At 44.2% G+C, this 19,118-nt stretch overlaps 1 protein-coding gene, 15 non-coding genes and 3 pseudogenes across 16 annotated transcripts; all 19 read left to right on the top strand.

Annotated features, from left to right (window-relative positions):
* The first annotated feature begins 1,903 nt into the window (after positions 1-1,903).
* Positions 1,904-2,089, top strand: LOC124322306. The gene has a single exon (XR_006914646.1). It is a non-coding gene; the product is annotated as a U2 spliceosomal RNA (small nuclear RNA).
* Positions 2,090-2,598: 509 nt separating this feature from the next.
* Positions 2,599-2,762, top strand: LOC124322022. Its single transcript, XR_006914379.1, has one exon. It is a non-coding gene; the product is annotated as a U1 spliceosomal RNA (small nuclear RNA).
* A 192-nt stretch (positions 2,763-2,954) lies between these two features.
* Positions 2,955-3,044, top strand: Trnah-gug. The gene is given in 2 exon segments: positions 2,955-2,991; positions 3,010-3,044. It is a non-coding gene; the product is annotated as a tRNA-His (tRNA).
* A 404-nt stretch (positions 3,045-3,448) lies between these two features.
* Positions 3,449-3,590, top strand: LOC124322654. The gene has a single exon (XR_006914924.1). It is a non-coding gene; the product is annotated as a U4 spliceosomal RNA (small nuclear RNA).
* A 573-nt stretch (positions 3,591-4,163) lies between these two features.
* On the top strand, positions 4,164-4,286 carry LOC124322848. The gene has a single exon (XR_006915105.1). It is a non-coding gene; the product is annotated as a U5 spliceosomal RNA (small nuclear RNA).
* A 203-nt stretch (positions 4,287-4,489) lies between these two features.
* Positions 4,490-4,608, top strand: LOC124322076. The gene has a single exon (XR_006914431.1). It is a non-coding gene; the product is annotated as a 5S ribosomal RNA (ribosomal RNA).
* A 748-nt stretch (positions 4,609-5,356) lies between these two features.
* Positions 5,357-5,475, top strand: LOC124322481. The gene has a single exon (XR_006914763.1). It is a non-coding gene; the product is annotated as a 5S ribosomal RNA (ribosomal RNA).
* A 200-nt stretch (positions 5,476-5,675) lies between these two features.
* On the top strand, positions 5,676-5,794 carry LOC124322064. Its single transcript, XR_006914419.1, has one exon. It is a non-coding gene; the product is annotated as a 5S ribosomal RNA (ribosomal RNA).
* A 754-nt stretch (positions 5,795-6,548) lies between these two features.
* LOC124322573 lies at positions 6,549-6,769 on the top strand. The gene has a single exon (XR_006914851.1). It is a non-coding gene; the product is annotated as a small nucleolar RNA U3 (small nucleolar RNA).
* Positions 6,770-7,278: 509 nt separating this feature from the next.
* LOC124322353 lies at positions 7,279-7,417 on the top strand (annotated as a pseudogene).
* A 3,266-nt stretch (positions 7,418-10,683) lies between these two features.
* On the top strand, positions 10,684-11,982 carry LOC124324428. Its single transcript, XM_046784376.1, has one exon. It carries the CDS (start codon positions 10,684-10,686, stop codon positions 11,980-11,982), a length of 1,299 nt encoding a protein of 432 aa, XP_046640332.1.
* Positions 11,983-12,621: 639 nt separating this feature from the next.
* LOC124322332 lies at positions 12,622-12,797 on the top strand (annotated as a pseudogene).
* A 507-nt stretch (positions 12,798-13,304) lies between these two features.
* On the top strand, positions 13,305-13,468 carry LOC124322021. Its single transcript, XR_006914378.1, has one exon. It is a non-coding gene; the product is annotated as a U1 spliceosomal RNA (small nuclear RNA).
* A 686-nt stretch (positions 13,469-14,154) lies between these two features.
* LOC124322653 lies at positions 14,155-14,296 on the top strand. Its single transcript, XR_006914923.1, has one exon. It is a non-coding gene; the product is annotated as a U4 spliceosomal RNA (small nuclear RNA).
* A 574-nt stretch (positions 14,297-14,870) lies between these two features.
* On the top strand, positions 14,871-14,993 carry LOC124322847. Its single transcript, XR_006915104.1, has one exon. It is a non-coding gene; the product is annotated as a U5 spliceosomal RNA (small nuclear RNA).
* A 203-nt stretch (positions 14,994-15,196) lies between these two features.
* Positions 15,197-15,315, top strand: LOC124323144. The gene has a single exon (XR_006915387.1). It is a non-coding gene; the product is annotated as a 5S ribosomal RNA (ribosomal RNA).
* Positions 15,316-16,063: 748 nt separating this feature from the next.
* LOC124323158 lies at positions 16,064-16,182 on the top strand (annotated as a pseudogene).
* Positions 16,183-16,382: 200 nt separating this feature from the next.
* On the top strand, positions 16,383-16,501 carry LOC124322052. Its single transcript, XR_006914408.1, has one exon. It is a non-coding gene; the product is annotated as a 5S ribosomal RNA (ribosomal RNA).
* A 754-nt stretch (positions 16,502-17,255) lies between these two features.
* Positions 17,256-17,477, top strand: LOC124322447. Its single transcript, XR_006914731.1, has one exon. It is a non-coding gene; the product is annotated as a small nucleolar RNA U3 (small nucleolar RNA).
* The last annotated feature ends 1,641 nt before the right edge of the window (positions 17,478-19,118 follow it).

Here is a 19,118-nt window from a genome sequence, read left to right as displayed (position 1 = left end):
CGATATCTACTCAAACAACATCATGGACTTTGCCGTCGGACAAGACTCAGTTCAAATCCATCCAACAGCCGGAGTCCGACAAGGAGATCCATTAAGCAGCGTCGTCTTCAATCTGGCGGCAGAACCGATCATCAGGACAATAAAATCAAACAACAACGGGTTCGCAGTCTACCAGTCAAGAGTGTCCACTTCGTCCTATGCAGACGACATTGCCATCGCAGGATCTTCAGTCAGCGAAATCCAGGGAACTCTCAATGCCACCGAGAACACGGCAACCTCACTCGGCTTGAGATTTAATCCTAACAAATGCACGTCACTCACACTCATTAATGGCAAATCTTCTGTAGATAACCCACTGAAACTCGGAGACTCCCAAATAAGGGCCCTAGCCGAGGACGAACAGGAAAACTATCTAGGGACTCCACTAGGCTCACGACTAACCTTCCGACCCACCACGTCACTTCTCGGAAATTTGATAAAGATTGGCGACTCCGGTTTGGCTCCCTGGCAAAAGCTGGAAGTGTACAGAAGTGTACTACTCCCATCACTTTCCCACCACCTTGCATCGGGAAGAGTCGAGAAAAGATCCCTCTACGACCTGGACGTCGCCTGCAGAGATTTCCTTCGCAAGGTAGCCTGTGTCCCTATGTCCGCTAACACTGCTTTTTTCTACTCAGATCGCCGCGTGGGAGGACTTGGAGTTCTCCCCCTCACAGACGAGGCTGACATTTGGACCCTGGCAAGAGCACTGCAACTCCTAGATAGCAAAGACAAGAACGTCAGTGAAGTGGCAATGGCACAACTAGAAGAAACCATCAAATTGGGATACGGCAGGAACGAGGTCCCCTTTCCACTTCCTATTAACGAGTACTTGGCAGGTTCCATGGAAAAGGGACTTGGAGCAATCAGACATGGAGGAGCATTGATGAACCTTTGGACCCGCGCAAGGAAGGCCTCGGGCTGTTTGAAGAGGATAAGGATTGATGTATCCGGCGAAGAGTACAGCAAAGTTATCGCCGATGACATCTCCACAATCTCCATCAAGGCAGTCAGAGGACTCCGGACCGCGATGAGGCAAAGGTGGACAAGCAGACTCCTGTCAGCTCAACAAGGAAAGACGGCAACCGGATTAGCTCTTGACATGGCCAAGGAGAACGCAGGTCTCTTATCATGCCGAACGCCACTGTCCTTCCAGGAATGGCACTTTCTCCACAAGGCGAGACTAGGGATACTGCCAGTCCGAGGTGGCCCAGGATCAAAGTCGACAGTCAAAACCTGTCGACTAGGTTGTACGAAGCTGGAAACCACAGACCATGTTGTCTGTGGGTGCCAGGTAAACTCCGCTCTTTCTATTAATCGTCATAATTCTATCTTAGGACTGATGGCGGAAGAAACGGAGAAACTTGGCCACATCGTCTCCGTCAACCTCGCCGTGGACAACTCCGGACTCAGACCAGACCTGGTGGTCACTTCCACCAACCCTCCCATCATCATCGACGTCACGGTTCCCCTCAGCAGCGCGGATGGACTCGAGAAGGCACAGGCAAGGAAAATTGAAAAGTACAAACATCTTGGTGTGGTACTCCCTCTCGTGCTTCACTAGGGTCCTGGCTCCCAAGCAACGATGAGATATGTCTTGCCCTGGGATTCTCGGGTAGAAAATGGCAGAGCCTCAAGAAGAAGATGAAACTACTGGCCATCCAAGGAACAACTCAAATCATAGCCAAACATCTGGCATACCAGACCGAAGCAAGCGATCCCGAACCCGAAGAAGAAGAAGCAGAAGAGGGCGCAAGTCCTCCCTCTTCCTCAAACTAAGGGTTTTTTAACGTAGCGTTGACACGTCGTCTCGCGAACTTTTTCCCTTCAAACTCAATTAAAATAAATCATTGTATATATGTTTATTCCCAGTCCTTTGGAAAATACAATGCATAAAATCTGTTCTTATCAGCTTAATATCTGATACGGGTTCAAATGGACCCCAGAATATTAAACTGATTTTTGGCATACGGTGGGAATACAGTGCTTGCACTGCTCCCGCCACGGGTTGACCCGGTATTGCAGTACCTCCGGGATCGGCTCACCCTCTATGAGGGAGAACATATTGAATAAAACAGAAATTGTCTTAGCACCGTATAATAAAAGACCATGTATAATTGCAAAACTGTCATGTAGACATGTTTGTAATTTTTTCTAATTGTATTTTTTTCGTAATATCAAGAAAAGCATAAAAAATTACGTACTTGATTGTGTTAACTAATTAGTACTGTTCATCTTTCGATGTGATGTTTTTTTTTTAAATATGAAGATGCGTGTATTTTCATATGAAAAGTCGATTTTCTTATTTTCTTATTTGCCAATTGGACGACCAAATGAAAAAAAACAAGCAATTTGTTTCTTGAAAAGTATTTGCAAAGATCAAGACCATGAAATAAATACTGAGCTTTATTTACTATATTTTGCTCGAGTTCGTAATTCAAGTCGATGAAAGAAAGTGGGTGGTATTCTCTAAACGTCAGTCAAATACTTGAACACTCTTTGTCAATATTGTTCTGCTGTATACAAAGTATTAAACAAAGTGAAAAAGCATCCACAATCATACTTACCTGGCTCAGAGGCAACCATGATCACCAAGGTGGTTCCTCCAGGGCGAGGCCTTTCCATTGCACTAAGGATGGGCTGACCCTTGCGATTAATCCAAATGTGATTAACTCGGGAGTACAATTTTTGGTAGTGGGGGACTGCGTTCGCGCCGTTCCCTGAACACACTATAAATGTAAGAAAAATTCTTGTCATCTGCCGGAAGTTGAACTAAATCTGGTCCCGTTAGTAAACGGTAGGGTTGACCGCTTGGGAATACGCGAAGCATCAGATTTTCTTTCTGGGAAGAAACAACAAAGTAATGAAATTCATGTTTAGCTACTTTAATATAAATCATCATGGCCAATGGATTGGCCGTGATCGTCTAGTGGTTAGGACCCTACGTTGTGGTACCTACTAGATATAAATCCGTAGTAACCCAGGTTCGAATCCTGGTCACGGCACTGAAAACTGATTTTTCACGTCAACACGCAGATTAACTATAAATTTTGTTTGGTTGGAAAGTAATGCTCGCTCACTTCAATAGTTCATAATGTGAAAAACAATTTGGAATGAAAACCTGAAATTCCCCCTCCCTTTTTTTGTGTGTGCAGGAAGTTGTTGAAATGTATGGAAGAAAAATACACATTTACAGAATTTCAAGTATTTGACCCGATATTAAGACAAAAATTATTTCATGTATGTAATGAACTGTCCCCTGTTGGTATTAGTCCAATGGGAGATGGAAATTAAAATTTGCCTAGGGTAATCTAAATGAATATTTCTGAACGAAATTGTTGGTCCAACACGTCCAAGCAGAACGAATTCAGCAAATGCTTAAGTAGACTTGCTTTTCTGATTATAATTTAGCTTTGCGCAGTGGCAATATCATAACCAATGAGGGTCTCCCGAGGTGTGATTATTGCTAGTTGAAAACTTTAACCAATACCCCGCCACGATGAAGTGAAATAATCTTTGTCGTCGGCAATTTTTGATAGCTCCATCAGGAGCATTTCAGCGTACAAGAAAAAAAAATTACAGTCAGTTAGAAAAATTGGAGTGTTGCATAGTGTGTTTATAACATTAAACGGTGAAAGTGAAATCGTATAAGTGATTTTTGTTTCCATTTAGTTGGTATTGCACGTCAGACAAGGCTGATTAATTCGTTCGCTGAAGGCCATTAATATCAGTCAGTTGGAACATTGTGAACACGGGGAAAATATTTGAAAAGGTGATTCCAAATGACAAGGTGAAAAGATTCCACCATGTTTAAAGGGGAAGTTCAATAAATTGTTAACCGCTGTAGGGTGAATGTCGGGGTAAACATCTGATCCCACCACCTACGTGTTGGGCTTGTACCATAAAGATCGTTCATTTTTTTCAAAAATAACACTGCGCACAACTGTTTCGTTCAAAAACATGTTAACGAGCTTTATACATGATATTTACTTTAAAATAACTGTACCCATTGATAAAGAATTGCACAAGGATTTTGATATGTAAACGCATGTTTCGAAAAAAAACCTTACAAGCGCACTTCAAAATTTTGAAATGAATATAAATACAAGGCATACCACTGTTATTTACTCTGGTTTCTAATCAATACCCGGATAAATCTTTCGCCTTTTACTAAAGATTTCCGTGGTTAGGAGCATTGATGAGTCTATATGACTTATTTTTTTAACGCCCGGTCTTCTGATTGGGCACTTTGAATAAATGAAAAATTAAAAACGTCTGTATGCGGAAACAAAGATATTCTACTACTACATACTGACAACATTTGTAAAATGACAAACTGATAGTTTTTCGGTGGTTTTGGTAAGATTAGTGTGTATTTCAAAAAGATAAATCTCAAGCACAAGTAATAGATTAGAGGCGAATATGGTCGGGTAATTGCGTCTAGTTTAATGTCAACGGCCATACCACATAGAACTCACCCGGTCTCGTCAGCTCCCGGAAGTTAAGCTATGTCGGGTCCCGTTAGTACTTGGATGGGTGACCGCTTGGGAATACGGGATGCTGTTGGCATGGAATTATTTTATTTTTGTGAATCCAATTGAATTGAAGTGCTTCCCAAGATGGGTGATACTACATGGACTACAATGTATTATTTTGGCATTAGTTGAAAATGGAAGGAACGTATTTTTTACTGGATATTGCCTACTAGACGTCCTCCAACCTCTTTGTTGCTGAAAGATATTTGAAACGCCGTGCGCGAAGCGCACGGCACAGCCGAGAGGCTACTAGACGTCCTCCAACCTCTTTGTTGCTGAAAGATATTTGAAACGCCGTGCGCGAAGCGCACGGCACAGCCGAGAGGCTTGTACGTTGGTGGTTTCTTCGGGCAGCTCTATCTAATCTCTCTGGCTCTGAGATCCTTATGCAACGCAAGCTAAGTAAAGCGCGAAGCGCACGGCACAGCCGAGAGGCTTGTACGTTGGTGGTTTCTTCGGGCAGCTCTATCTAATCTCTCTGGCTCTGAGATCCTTATGCAACGCAAGCTAAGTAAGGGAAGCAATCGTTAGCCTTATGACACTTGGATTGTTGGCTCATTGATCGGACATCCCCGGAACGAGAAAATTAAAAATGACAGTTAGCCAAAAATAGTGGCGTTTGGAAATATTATCAAATTTTATATTCGGTTGTCCATTGACAAATGTACTTATATGTCCTCGTTTGTTTGGCTAAGGTTGGTGTGTATTTCGAACAGAAAGTAAGCAAGCATTAGAACTAGATTTAGAGGCGAATATGGTCGGGTAATGGCGACTGAATTGATGTCAACGGCCATACCACATAGAACTCACCCGGTCTCGTCAGCTCCCGGAAGTTAAGCTATGTCGGGTCCCGTTAGTACTTGGATGGGTGACCACTTGGGAATACGGGATGCTGTTGGCATGGTGTAATTTTGACAGTTAGCCAAAAATAGTGGCGTTTGGAAATATTATCAAATTTTATATTCGGTTGTCCATTGACAAATGTACTTATATGTCCTCGTTTGTTTGGCTAAGGTTGGTGTGTATTTCGAACAGAAAGTAAGCAAGCATTAGAACTAGATTTAGAGGCGAATATGGTCGGGTAATGGCGACTGAATTGATGTCAACGGCCATACCACATAGAACTCACCCGGTCTCGTCAGCTCCCGGAAGTTAAGCTATGTCGGGTCCCGTTAGTACTTGGATGGGTGACCGCTTGGGAATACGGGATGCTGTTGGCATGGTGTAATTTTATTTTTGCTCCCCAAGTTAGATGAGACATGGAATATAATGTATTCTTTAGGTATTAGTTGAAAAGGGTATTGCTGGGACTTTGATTAATGATACCATATATTGTAGAACGCATGTTTGTTTGATCTCGGTAGTTTTAACGACAAAAAAAAAGATAGAGGTTTGGCTATTTTGTTGAGGCTGTTGCATGACGCCCACTCACTGGCACGATCCCACTACTGCCGAACACGGGAACTTTTGGCTGCTAGGTTTCCCTCCTGACCCACTACGCTCCTCCTTAGCTAACCTGCACCTACTAGATTCCTCTAGCAGATCCATGCTGATGTCAAGCTTAGTGCGGGCACCTGATCAACATGCGGTATCACGAAACAGGGCTCCTAAACTCAAGCCATCCACTCTACCAAGCCTCCCCGAAGCAGGATTATAGGTGCACGCCAAACACCCAGCTGATAAATGGGCTCTCAATCGATAATACATTACTGTAATAAATTGATTTGATGAGCACGCGGATTCTTTATTGTGTCCAAAATTGGTCTCGTCACTTGTTCTATAACTATTAAAGAGCTTCTCGGTGTTTCAATAAATGAACAAAATGCAAGACCTGACAATGTATGTACTGTGTGCGTCAAGTATTGCAAATCTCAATTTAATATTCCGAAATATCGATCTATGCACTGTAATTTACGCCAAAGCTCATTGATCGTACAAACCTTATTTAGAGTTCTGCAAAAAAACATTGCATTTAAGATCATACTTCAAGGATCATTTCTGTAGTATATCTTGACTTGTTTCCCACCAGAAACTTGTCTCCTTTCAACCCACGATGACGAGTTAAGACGCTGGTTTCTGAGCGTGAAACAGGCTGTGAGTGTAGCTGTCTCGACAGCATCAAACACAGTCATTGAGGACCGTTTCCGTTAAATCCATGTGAAATAGCGGAAGGAAACTAGCGTGTTCAGAGTGGTTGAGATGATAAAACAAATTTAAATTCTTGAAAATCTAAAGAGATAAATCTTAATAATAATTCCAGGTATTCGTGTCCTTAAATCATCTGCTTGTATGGCAAAATAAATTGTGAAAGTGAGGTTGGTCAATTTGAGGATGTGTCATGACTTTATGATCGTATTGCATTCTTTTAGTTATTGTTATTTAATCATGATTAATTATCGTTCAGAGCTTTTGTCGTCAGGTGGCGTGGCAAAGCCATATTCTGAAAAAAAGGACCTAGTGTGATAACGAGAGTAAAATTTGCAACGCCTTCAGCGTAAATTGTATCTCCCTTAATACAGTATGAGCATAATAAAACAAATGAAAATGAACTTTATAAGCATCAAGTGGTCGCGTCTGGAAAAATGAACAACTCAATATTTTATAGCATTTCTTGAATGTTTTGAGTGATATGAGTATTCTTCGTACACCACCGGAAATGTGTTGAACCTCAGTGGTTATTTTGGGCAGTAATCCTTGTAACATTATCGCTTCTCGGCCTTTTGGCTAAGATCAAAGTGTAGTATCTGTTCTTATCAGTTATCTCCCTACGCTTGATCTTTTAGCCTCTAGTGTCGGATCTTTGAATCGATCAAATTCTTCTGTGTTCTTCTTATTTACCCACTGTTATTATGTTCCCAATTGTGATTATTTCTTTTGTACGATGAGTGACAGTGATGCCTCCCCTGCCGATGACCCCCCTAGTGGGAGCAGGTTCACGGAGACCATTACTGATGTGGTCTACATCAGCCTACCCATCCCATCTTCTGCCACCTTCTCCTGCCACATCTGCACTACCGTTGGCCAGAAGCTGTCGACCCATAACAGCCTGAAGAAGCACTTTCGAGCCACCCACAAAGGTACCATTGTTGTCCGCTTCGAGTGCCACATCTGCCAGTTCGAGTTACCGAGCGTGAGAAGCTATGCCGCCCACCATGCTGAAATCCACTCCCGTCGACCGGTGTCTCCACCCTCTACCACGCCTGGTACACCCCAAATGCCGCCCATCTCTTCCGAAGCCATTGATTGCTTCCTTGCGGCGGCTCGACGTCGATCCATCTCAGAGGCGCTGCCTTCTGACCCATCTACTGTGGCGCCGATCCCTCCGACGGCAGCCCCCACTAATTTACCTCCTTTCTTAGATACCAGGCCGATGCTTTCCCATCCGCCTGGCCTCCTCATCAACTTCGGGCCGCGTGAGCTACTCCCGCCCCTCAGTGCTTCTCTCAGTGTTGTCCCAAGTGGCTTCTCTCCTCCGCCGCCAGAGCCGGATCCTCCTGACTCTCTATGGTCCTGGACTGGCCGTACGAATGTTCTGTATGACGTGCTTCATCATCCGGTTTTGAGTGGTTGCTGGGAAAGAGGGGGTGGTGGCCGCTGTTATCGCCCCCGCTCCAATCCGCCAATAGTGACTGAAGAAATTAGCATTGCCCGTCAGCTTCTTCTCTCCAGTGCAGTTCCTGTCCCGTCACCGGATATGCAACAAAACAGTGCAACTCCAATGTTCGTGCAGCCTCCTCCGCCGCTAACTACACCAAGCCTCCGAAATACTACCCACACGCCACCTACCGGCTCTCTTCAAGTATCTGGCGCTCCAGGTGCTCGAGGCCTAGTTGGTGCTGAAATCTCTCCTCCTCCCATAGTGAGTGAACCAGTGAATTCACCCTCCATGCCAGATGCTCCACCGTGGAATCGGGATGCTGGCCATTTCGACCTTCCTCGACGGCCTGGCCCTCGGCTGTCTACTTCTCCACTTTCAGCCCAGCCACCAGTTCTCGATCGCCCATATTCTTCATCAAGTGAGCGAGTGCTTCCGTCTCTTCTAAGTGAAATTCCGCCCTGGAACGTCGGTGCTGGTCACTTTGACATCCCGCAACGGTCCGCAAGGCTGGCCAATTTGTCACACCACCCGATACCACTGCGTGTTCCCCGTGCAATCACGCGTGAAGGTCAATCTCGTCGATGTGCGCCTTCTACGTCCCCTACCAGTGTTCATAGTGGCCATATTCTTTCGTTTGGTGAACCACTGCGCTCACCACCACTTCCAGATGAAACGCCCTTACACACGGCTGCTGGTTATTTTAACCTGCCTCAATTAGGGCCGAGTGCACGACCACTGACGCAACAGCATCAATCCACACCGTGTCACGTACAGCAGTACGAGGACATGGTAAACCAGCGGGTGATGACGGCTCATCAACCTCCTCCTCCAAATGAGGCGGATTTTGCTGCTGAACCACTGCCCATTGATGGGGCAGATGACTTTGCTGACCCGCCGGATGATGACGGGCTTCCTCCTCCACCAAAGCTAACGGACCAGCAGCGTCAGTGGAATGCCACATTTCACTCCCTTCTGCCGACAGATCTCGAGGGCCTGTCGGCTCTCTCCCAAGAAATTACTACCGCTGCTGCCGAACGCAAAGACGCAGCCCCGCCAGGCCAATTCCGAGATGCCGTGCCCACTCAGCGGGGCACACGTCGAGCCCCACCTCGACGTCAACAGTACAACCCTCAAGATGCTTCAGAAATTCAAAAACTCTACCGGATTGACAGAAATAAGGCGATGACCCACATTCTCGCCGAACCATCTCCCTATTGTGCGGCAGATCCAGCTGCGATCGAGGCCCACCTCTCAACAATTTTTTCCGGAACTGACCATCCATGGTCAGACCCGCCGCCTTGCGTGCCGGAATTCACCCAGACAACTACACCCGAAGAACTGACCTTCCTTACTGCGCCCATTACACCGCGAGAAGTAGCGAACCGTCTCCAGCGGATGAAAAACACAGCACCTGGACCAGATGGCGCCCGATATGCTGGTCTACGACGGGCTGACCCAGGCTGTCATACGCTGGCCCTTATATATTCCCGCTGTCTTGCCCAGGCCCAAGTTCCCCTGGCATGGAAAGAATCCACTACGGTCCTCATCTACAAAGCTGGCGACCGGGACAACTTGAACACCTGGCGACCGTTATCACTCGGGAATACGATTGCCAAACTTTATTCTGGAGTCTTGGCTGATCGTGTCTCACGGTGGGCGGAAGATGGAAAACGGATTTCCCCCCAACAAAAAGGCTTTACTCGCCACGACGGCTGCCTTGAACATAACTTCATTCTTCAATCTGCAATCAACCAAGCCCGGCGCACTGGCCAAGAACTTTGTGTGGCGTGGTTGGATTTGGCCAACGCCTTCCCATCGGTACCTCATAACCACATTTTTGGTACTCTCTCTCTTCTAGGGCTTCCTGCTGAATTGATTGCCGTCATTCGTGATCTCTACAAGGATACTACAACACGGGGGATGACATCTACCGGTTTGACGGCCCCAATCCCTCTATCTGCTGGAGTCAAACAGGGTAGCCCACTGAGCCCTGTCGTCTTCGATCTTGCAATGGAGCCCATCATCCGGGCAGTAGTGGCGCTTAAACCGCTCTCTTTCAAGCTCGGCCTTATTGACCAGTCCACTCTGGCTTTTGCGGACGATCTAGCTCTCCTGGCCACAAACGATGTTGCTCTTCAACGGCAACTTGATGTTGCATCCGAAACGGCGGACTGGTGTGGCCTCACTTTCAAGCCTTCAAAATGTGCCACTCTTCATATCCTCAACCGTGAAACGGTTGATTCTGTCTTCACCATCGACGAAAACCCTCTGGCGGTGCTGGGAGAAGGTCAACACTACCGCCACCTAGGTGTTCCTACTGGATTCCGCAACAAACAAACTCCGGAAGAATCTCTTGCCAAAATTGGGACCGACCTGGATCTTTTAGACGCCAGCCTACTCGCCCCTTGGCAGAAAATCGACGCCGTTGTCACGTTCCTAGTGCCCCGCCTCGATTTTATCCTCCGCGGTGCTGACGTGAGAGTTTAGCCTCTGTCTAAATTAGACAAAACCATGAAGAAATGCGTCAAAAAATGGATGAATCTTCCGCAACGGGCTAGTGCAGAAGTTGTTTTTATTCCCAGCCCACTAGGTGGAGCTGGTATCTTGCCTTTTAGTGATATGCGCAACGTCTGCGCCGTCACTCACGGATATAGGCTACTCACTTGCCCCGATGACTCCGTCCGCGAAACGGCATGGGACACTCTAAAAACCGCGGTGCAGCTGAAAATTCGCCATGTGCCGACTATGGATGATGTTGCGTCATATCTTAATGGCGCCACTGATGGGGAAATGGCCAAAACTAACGGGGATGTCCCATCTCTATGGTCACGTGTTCGCATCTGTACTCGTGCTCTTCGCCGTACCGCCGACATCCAGTGGTGGTGGTGCGCCACCCGTGGCGAAATGCAACTCATCGTTCCCCGCCCAGACAAGGAGCCGAATCAAGCACGAGCCCACCCAGCGGCCCGTCGTCAAGTATGCAGCCTCCTTAAAACGGCCCTTCGAGCTGCCTATCTGCAGCGCCTACTCAAAAAACCTGATCAGGGAAAAGTGTATTCCGTGACCAGTCTCAGAAGTGAATCCAATCACATGATGAAATCTGGCCTCTACACCCGCTTCGCTGATTGGCGTTTCCTTCATCGAGCTCGACTGGATACCATGCCCCTCAACGGAACGCGTCGGTTTGGCAACGGCAGCAAACGCTGCCGTCGCTGCAACAACATACTGGAATCCCTTCCACATGTCTTAAGCCATTGCAAATATGTCAGCCGACCACGAGCCCTTCGACACCATGCCACTGTCCATCGTCTTGCTAAAGGCACACCGGCCATTGCCGGCACTACCAGTGAGGATCGGAAAATTCCTGGCACCAGCTGTCAGCTCCGTCCTGACCTTGTGGTGACTAACGCACTCACGCGTTCCATTTCAATCATCGACGTCGCTGTTGTCTTCGAAAACAAATACGAAGCCTTCCAACTGGCCAGATCAGGCAAAATTCAAAAGTATTCCCTTCTGGCTGATGAGCTTCGTTCCCAAGGCTGGGATGTCTACCTCAACGCTTTCATCGTTGGGGCCCTTGGTGGATGGGACCCCGATAATGAAACAGTCATCCGCCAGCTCCGGATTAGTAAAAGCTACGCCAAGCTAATGAAGAAGCTTATCATCAGCGACACTATCCGGTGGTCGCGGGACATCTATGTTGAATTCATCAGTGGCAAGCGGCAATACCAGGAAGTGGCTCCAACCAACCCAATCCCGGCGCATCCGCGCTGCGATCCTGCTCAGATTGAACAACCCGGCGAAGAATAATTTAACCTTTTGTCTTTTCTTATTATTTTTTTCTCGCTGATATTCCCCATTCAAACCCAAACAAAACAATTGGTCTCCCCAACACTTGCTATTATTTTGTTCTCCCTGCTCCTCACAAAAATTTTTTTAACTTCCCTCCCAATTTCATACTTATTTATATTTTTCTTCCCGTCGTAAACTCTCCCTATAACTTCACTCCCAACTTAATACTTATGTCTATTTTTTTTTTCCCGTCGTAAACTCTCCCTATAACTTCGCTCCCAACTCAATATTTATTTCTATTTTTCTTCCCGTCGTAAACTCCCCCTATAGCTTCACTCCCAATTCCATATTTATTTCTATTTTTGTTTCTCCCCGTCGTAAACTCCCCCAATATTATATGTTCTTTTTCAACTTTATCTTCAACCTCTGAATTGCTCTTATCTTTTTTTTTTTTTTTTTCTCACCGTCGTAAAATCACCCCAATTTTTGTTTTGTTTCTATTATTATGATCAACTTCTCACACGCAATACCGATGAGTAATAACTCCTCTCGCAACTCTCTCTAAATTGTAGACATATTCTCCCACTTTTTCTCTCCCCAAACATTCATTGTTTGGTGATCTTTCCCTCTGGCATAGCCAGCTATGTACATGCTAAAATTTCATTTTCAATAAACGTTTAATCTGTTCTTATCAGCTTAATATCTGATACGGGTTCAAATGGACCCCAGAATATTAAACTGATTTTTGGCATACAGTGGGAATACAGTGCTTGCACTGCTCCCGCCACGGGTTGACCCGGTATTGCAGTACCTCCGGGATCGGCTCACCCTCTATGAGGGAGAACATATTGAATAAAACAGAAATTGTCTTAGCACCGTATAATAAAAGACCATGTATAATTGCAAAACTGTCATGTAGACATGTTTGTAATTTTTTCTAATTGTATTTTTTTCGTAATATCAAGAAAAGCATAAAAAATTACGTACTTGATTGTGTTAACTAATTAGTACTGTTCATCTTTCGATGTGATGTTTTTTTTTAAATATGAAGATGCGTGTATTTTCATATGAAAAGTCGATTTTCTTATTTTCTTATTTGCCAATTGGACGACCAAATGAAAAAAACAAGCAATTTGTTTCTTGAAAAGTATTTGCAAAGATCAAGACCATGAAATAAATACTGAGCTTTATTTACTATATTTTGCTCGAGTTCGTAATTCAAGTCGATGAAAGAAAGTGGGTGGTATTCTCTAAACGTCAGTCAAATACTTGAACACTCTTTGTCAATATTGTTCTGCTGTATACAAAGTATTAAACAAAGTGAAAAAGCATCCACAATCATACTTACCTGGCTCAGAGGCAACCATGATCACCAAGGTGGTTCCTCCAGGGCGAGGCCTTTCCATTGCACTAAGGATGGGCTGACCCTTGCGATTAATCCAAATGTGATTAACTCGGGAGTACAATTTTTGGTAGTGGGGGACTGCGTTCGCGCCGTTCCCTGAACACACTATAAATGTAAGAAAAATTCTTGTCATCTGCCGGAAGTTGAACTAAATCTGGTCCCGTTAGTAAACGGTAGGGTTGACCGCTTGGGAATACGCGAAGCATCAGATTTTCTTTCTGGGAAGAAACAACAAAGTAATGAAATTCATGTTTAGCTACTTTAATATAAATCATCATGGCCAATGGATTGGCCGTGATCGTCTAGTGGTTAGGACCCTACGTTGTGGTACCTACTAGATATTAATCCGTAGTAACCTAGGTTCGAATCCTGGTCACGGCACTGAAAACTGATTTTTCACGTCAACACGCAGATTAACTATAAATTTTGTTTGGTTGGAAAGTAATGCTCGCTCACTTCAATAGTTCATAATGTGAAAAACAATTTGGAATGAAAACCTGAAATTCCCCCTCCCTTTTTTTGTGTGTGCAGGAAGTTGTTGAAATGTATGGAAGAAAAATACACATTTACAGAATTTCAAGTATTTGACCCGATATTAAGACAAAAATTATTTCATGTATGTAATGAACTGTCCCCTGTTGGTATTAGTCCAATGGGAGATGGAAATTAAAATTTGCCTAGGGTAATCTAAATGAATATTTCTGAACGAAATTGTTGGTCCAACACGTCCAAGCAGAACGAATTCAGCAAATGCTTAAGTAGACTTGCTTTTCTGATTATAATTTAGCTTTGCGCAGTGGCAATATCATAACCAATGAGGGTCTCCCGAGGTGTGATTATTGCTAGTTGAAAACTTTAACCAATACCCCGCCACGATGAAGTGAAATAATCTTTGTCGTCGGCAATTTTTGATAGCTCCATCAGGAGCATTTCAGCGTACAAGAAAAAAAAAATTACAGTCAGTTAGAAAAATTGGAGTGTTGCATAGTGTGTTTATAACATTAAACGGTGAAAGTGAAATCGTATAAGTGATTTTTGTTTCCATTTAGTTGGTATTGCACGTCAGACAAGGCTGATTAATTCGTTCGCTGAAGGCCATTAATATCAGTCAGTTGGAACATTGTGAACACGGGGAAAATATTTGAAAAGGTGATTCCAAATGACAAGGTGAAAAGATTCCACCATGTTTAAAGGGGAAGTTCAATAAATTGTTAACCGCTGTAGGGTGAATGTCGGGGTAAACATCTGATCCCACCACCTACGTGTTGGGCTTGTACCATAAAGATCGTTCATTTTTTTCAAAAATAACACTGCGCACAACTGTTTCGTTCAAAAACATGTTAACGAGCTTTATACATGATATTTACTTTAAAATAACTGTACCCATTGATAAAGAATTGCACAAGGATTTTGATATGTAAACGCATGTTTCGAAAAAAAACCTTACAAGCGCACTTCAAAATTTTGAAATGAATATAAATACAAGGCATACCACTGTTATTTACTCTGGTTTCTAATCAATACCCGGATAAATCTTTCGCCTTTTACTAAAGATTTCCGTGGTTAGGAGCATTGATGAGTCTATATGACTTATTTTTTTAACGCCCGGTCTTCTGATTGGGCACTTTGAATAAATGAAAAATTAAAAACGTCTGTATGCGGAAACAAAGATATTCTACTACTACATACTGACAACATTTGTAAAATGACAAACTGATAGTTTTTCGGTGGTTTTGGTAAGATTAGTGTGTATTTCAAAAAGATAAATCTCAAGCACAAGTAATAGATTAGAGGCGAATATGGTCGGGTAATTGCGTCTAGTTTAATGTCAACGGCCATATCACATAGAACTCACCCGGTCTCGTCAGCTCCCGGAAGTTAAGTTATGTCGGGTCCCGTTAGTACTTGGATGGGTGACCGCTTGGGAATACGGGATGCTGTTGGCATGGAATTATTTTATTTTTGTGAATCCAATTGAATTGAAGTGCTTCCCAAGATGGGTGATACTACATGGACTACAATGTATTATTTTGGCATTAGTTGAAAATGGAAGGAACGTATTTTTTACTGGATATTGCCTACTAGACGTCCTCCAACCTCTTTGTTGCTGAAAGATATTTGAAACGCCGTGCGCGAAGCGCACGGCACAGCCGAGAGGCTACTAGACGTCCTCCAACCTCTTTGTTGCTGAAAGATATTTGAAACGCCGTGCGCGAAGCGCACGGCACAGCCGAGAGGCTTGTACGTTGGTGGTTTCTTCGGGCAGCTCTATCTAATCTCTCTGGCTCTGAGATCCTTATGCAACGCAAGCTAAGTAAAGCGCGAAGCGCACGGCACAGCCGAGAGGCTTGTACGTTGGTGGTTTCTTCGGGCAGCTCTATCTAATCTCTCTGGCTCTGAGATCCTTATGCAACGCAAGCTAAGTAAGGGAAGCAATCGTTAGCCTTATGACACTTGGATTGTTGGCTCATTGATCGGACATCCCCGGAACGAGAAAATTAAAAATGACAGTTAGCCAAAAATAGTGGCGTTTGGAAATATTATCAAATTTTATATTCGGTTGTCCATTGACAAATGTACTTATATGTCCTCGTTTGTTTGGCTAAGGTTGGTGTGTATTTCGAACAGAAAGTAAGCAAGCATTAGAACTAGATTTAGAGGCGAATATGGTCGGGTAATGGCGACTGAATTGATGTCAACGGCCATACCACATAGAACTCACCCGGTCTCGTCAGCTCCCGGAAGTTAAGCTATGTCGGGTCCCGTTAGAACTTGGATGGGTGACCGCTTGGGAATACGGGATGCTGTTGGCATGGTGTAATTTTGACAGTTAGCCAAAAATAGTGGCGTTTGGAAATATTATCAAATTTTATATTCGGTTGTCCATTGACAAATGTACTTATATGTCCTCGTTTGTTTGGCTAAGGTTGGTGTGTATTTCGAACAGAAAGTAAGCAAGCATTAGAACTAGATTTAGAGGCGAATATGGTCGGGTAATGGCGACTGAATTGATGTCAACGGCCATACCACATAGAACTCACCCGGTCTCGTCAGCTCCCGGAAGTTAAGCTATGTCGGGTCCCGTTAGTACTTGGATGGGTGACCGCTTGGGAATACGGGATGCTGTTGGCATGGTGTAATTTTATTTTTGCTCCCCAAGTTAGATGAGACATGGAATATAATGTATTCTTTAGGTATTAGTTGAAAAGGGTATTGCTGGGACTTTGATTAATGATACCATATATTGTAGAACGCATGTTTGTTTGATCTCGGTAGTTTTAACGACAAAAAAAAAGATAGAGGTTTGGCTATTTTGTTGAGGCTGTTGCATGACGCCCACTCACTGGCACGATCCCACTACTGCCGAACACGGGAACTTTTGGCTGCTAGGTTTCCCTCCTGACCCACTACGCTCCTCCTTAGCTAACCTGCACCTACTAGATTCCTCTAGCAGATCCATGCTGATGTCAAGCTTAGTGCGGGCACCTGATCAACATGCGGTATCACGAAACAGGGCTCCTAAACTCAAGCCATCCACTCTACCAAGCCTCCCCGAAGCAGGATTATAGGTGCACGCCAAACACCCAGCTGATAAATGGGCTCTCAATCGATAATACATTACTGTAATAAATTGATTTGATGAGCACGCGGATTCTTTATTGTGTCCAAAATTGGTCTCGTCACTTGTTCTATAACTATTAAAGAGCTTCTCGGTGTTTCAATAAATGAACAAAATGCAAGACCTGACAATGTATGTACTGTGTGCGTCAAGTATTGCAAATCTCAATTTAATATTCCGAAATATCGATCTATGCACTGTAATTTACGCCAAAGCTCATTGATCGTACAAACCTTATTTAGAGTTCTGCAAAATAACATTGCATTTAAGATCATACTTCACAGGATCATTTCTGTAGTATATCTTGACTTGTTTCCCACCAGAAACTTGTCTCCTTTCAACCCACGATGACGAGTTAAGACGCTGGTTTCTGAGCGTGAAACAGGCTGTGAGTGTAGCTGTCTCGACAGCATCAAACACAGTCATTGAGGACCGTTTCCGTTAAATCCATGTGAAATAGCGGAAGGAAACTAGCGTGTTCAGAGTGGTTGAGATGATAAAACAAATTTAAATTCTTGAAAATCTAAAGAGATAAATCTTAATAATAATTCCAGGTATTCGTGTCCTTAAATCATCTGCTTGTATGGCAAAATAAATTGTGAAAGTGAGGTTGGTCAATTTGAGGATGTGTCATGACTTTATGATCGTATTGCATTCTTTTAGTTATTGTTATTTAATCATGATTAATTATCGTTCAGAGCTTTTGTCGTCAGGTGGCGTGGCAAAGCCATATTCTGAAAAAAAGGACCTAGTGTGATAACGAGAGTAAAATTTGCAACGCCTTCAGCGTAAATTGTATCTCCCTTAATACAGTATGAGCATAATAAAACAAATGAAAATGAACTTTATAAGCATCAAGTGGTCGCGTCTGGAAAAATGAACAACTCAATATTTTATAGCATTTCTTGAATGTTTTGAGTGATATGAGTATTCTTCGTACACCACCGGAAATGTGTTGAACCTCAGTGGTTATTTTGGGCAGTAATCCTTGTAACATTATCGCTTCTCGGCCTTTTGGCTAAGATCAAAGTGTAATATCTGATACGGGCTATCCTTTGGCCTCCAACTTCTTCTAACATTTCCTCTGCTCTCAATTCTTGACAGTTGGATAATCGCTTTGCCCGGCAACTGGCGAGAGGGTGTTTTTGCTGTAAACTACGCGGCGTTTCTACTGACGTCGGTCTTCCGGTATCCAATCCGGCCAGCAATTCCCTTCTCGTGTTTCATATTCCCACACACGCGCGTCCCGGTTAGGCCCACACATTAACCATAGCTCCTCGTTGGCTGGGAGTCAAATCCCCTGGAGATTCCTCTGAGTAATTAGTTTTTCTGTAAACTTTTTTCCTATTAAGTCAGTAGTAAACTTGCAGTAAACTCACTCTTATTCAGTCCCAAATTCGTACTTTTTAAAAGCAAATGCGGGGGTTGACTCTCACCCTCATCCCAACCTTGAGCCGATCCAGACGTCTGACTGTCTGGATTTGTTCTCCCTTTCTGCAATGGCAGGGGCAGTTGTGGACTTCTTCGAGTTCAAAGCTTGTGATGGAACTATTTACTTACCTTGGCCTGTGCCCGATACGATTAAGTGCTCTCTCTGCAAAATCGGAAAATACTCATCAAGATCACGAGTCCAAGATTCGATCAGGCACATGTTCGCTAAACATGACGCGAGAGTTGCTCCCATGTACACATGCAACTCGTGCGATCACGAGACCAGCGATGTTGTCATTGCTAGAAGGCATGAGAAAGGTTGTGGTGCACTTGATGAGAGCATCACTGTGGAAGGAACCACAATTATGGGTAATGAAGTCACGCTCATGTATCCAGGTGGCCCATGCCGATGCCCCTTATGCAAGTGGCGCACAACGGGCGAGGGAACAGTCGCTTTCCAGTCCATTGAACATCATCTGTTTAGAGTACATGGTCTCACTACAGTCCGCAGATGGCAATGTAGGAAATGCGAGGCAAATGGAGATGGATACTTCATTAAAACGCATTACAAAACACATCTAACAGAGACGCCAAAACCGTATTCTCCAACTGTTCCCCTCCTCCCCCTCCCTCCTAACATTTCTAATAAAGAGTTTTTCAGAATTATCAATCTTGAACTGTCAACCACCTCTTGTCACA

Source organism: Daphnia pulicaria, chromosome 1, assembly GCF_021234035.1.
Source record: "Daphnia pulicaria isolate SC F1-1A chromosome 1, SC_F0-13Bv2, whole genome shotgun sequence".
Classification (NCBI taxonomy): domain Eukaryota; kingdom Metazoa; phylum Arthropoda; class Branchiopoda; order Diplostraca; family Daphniidae; genus Daphnia; species Daphnia pulicaria.
This window is presented reverse-complemented; position numbering and strand designations above follow the sequence as displayed.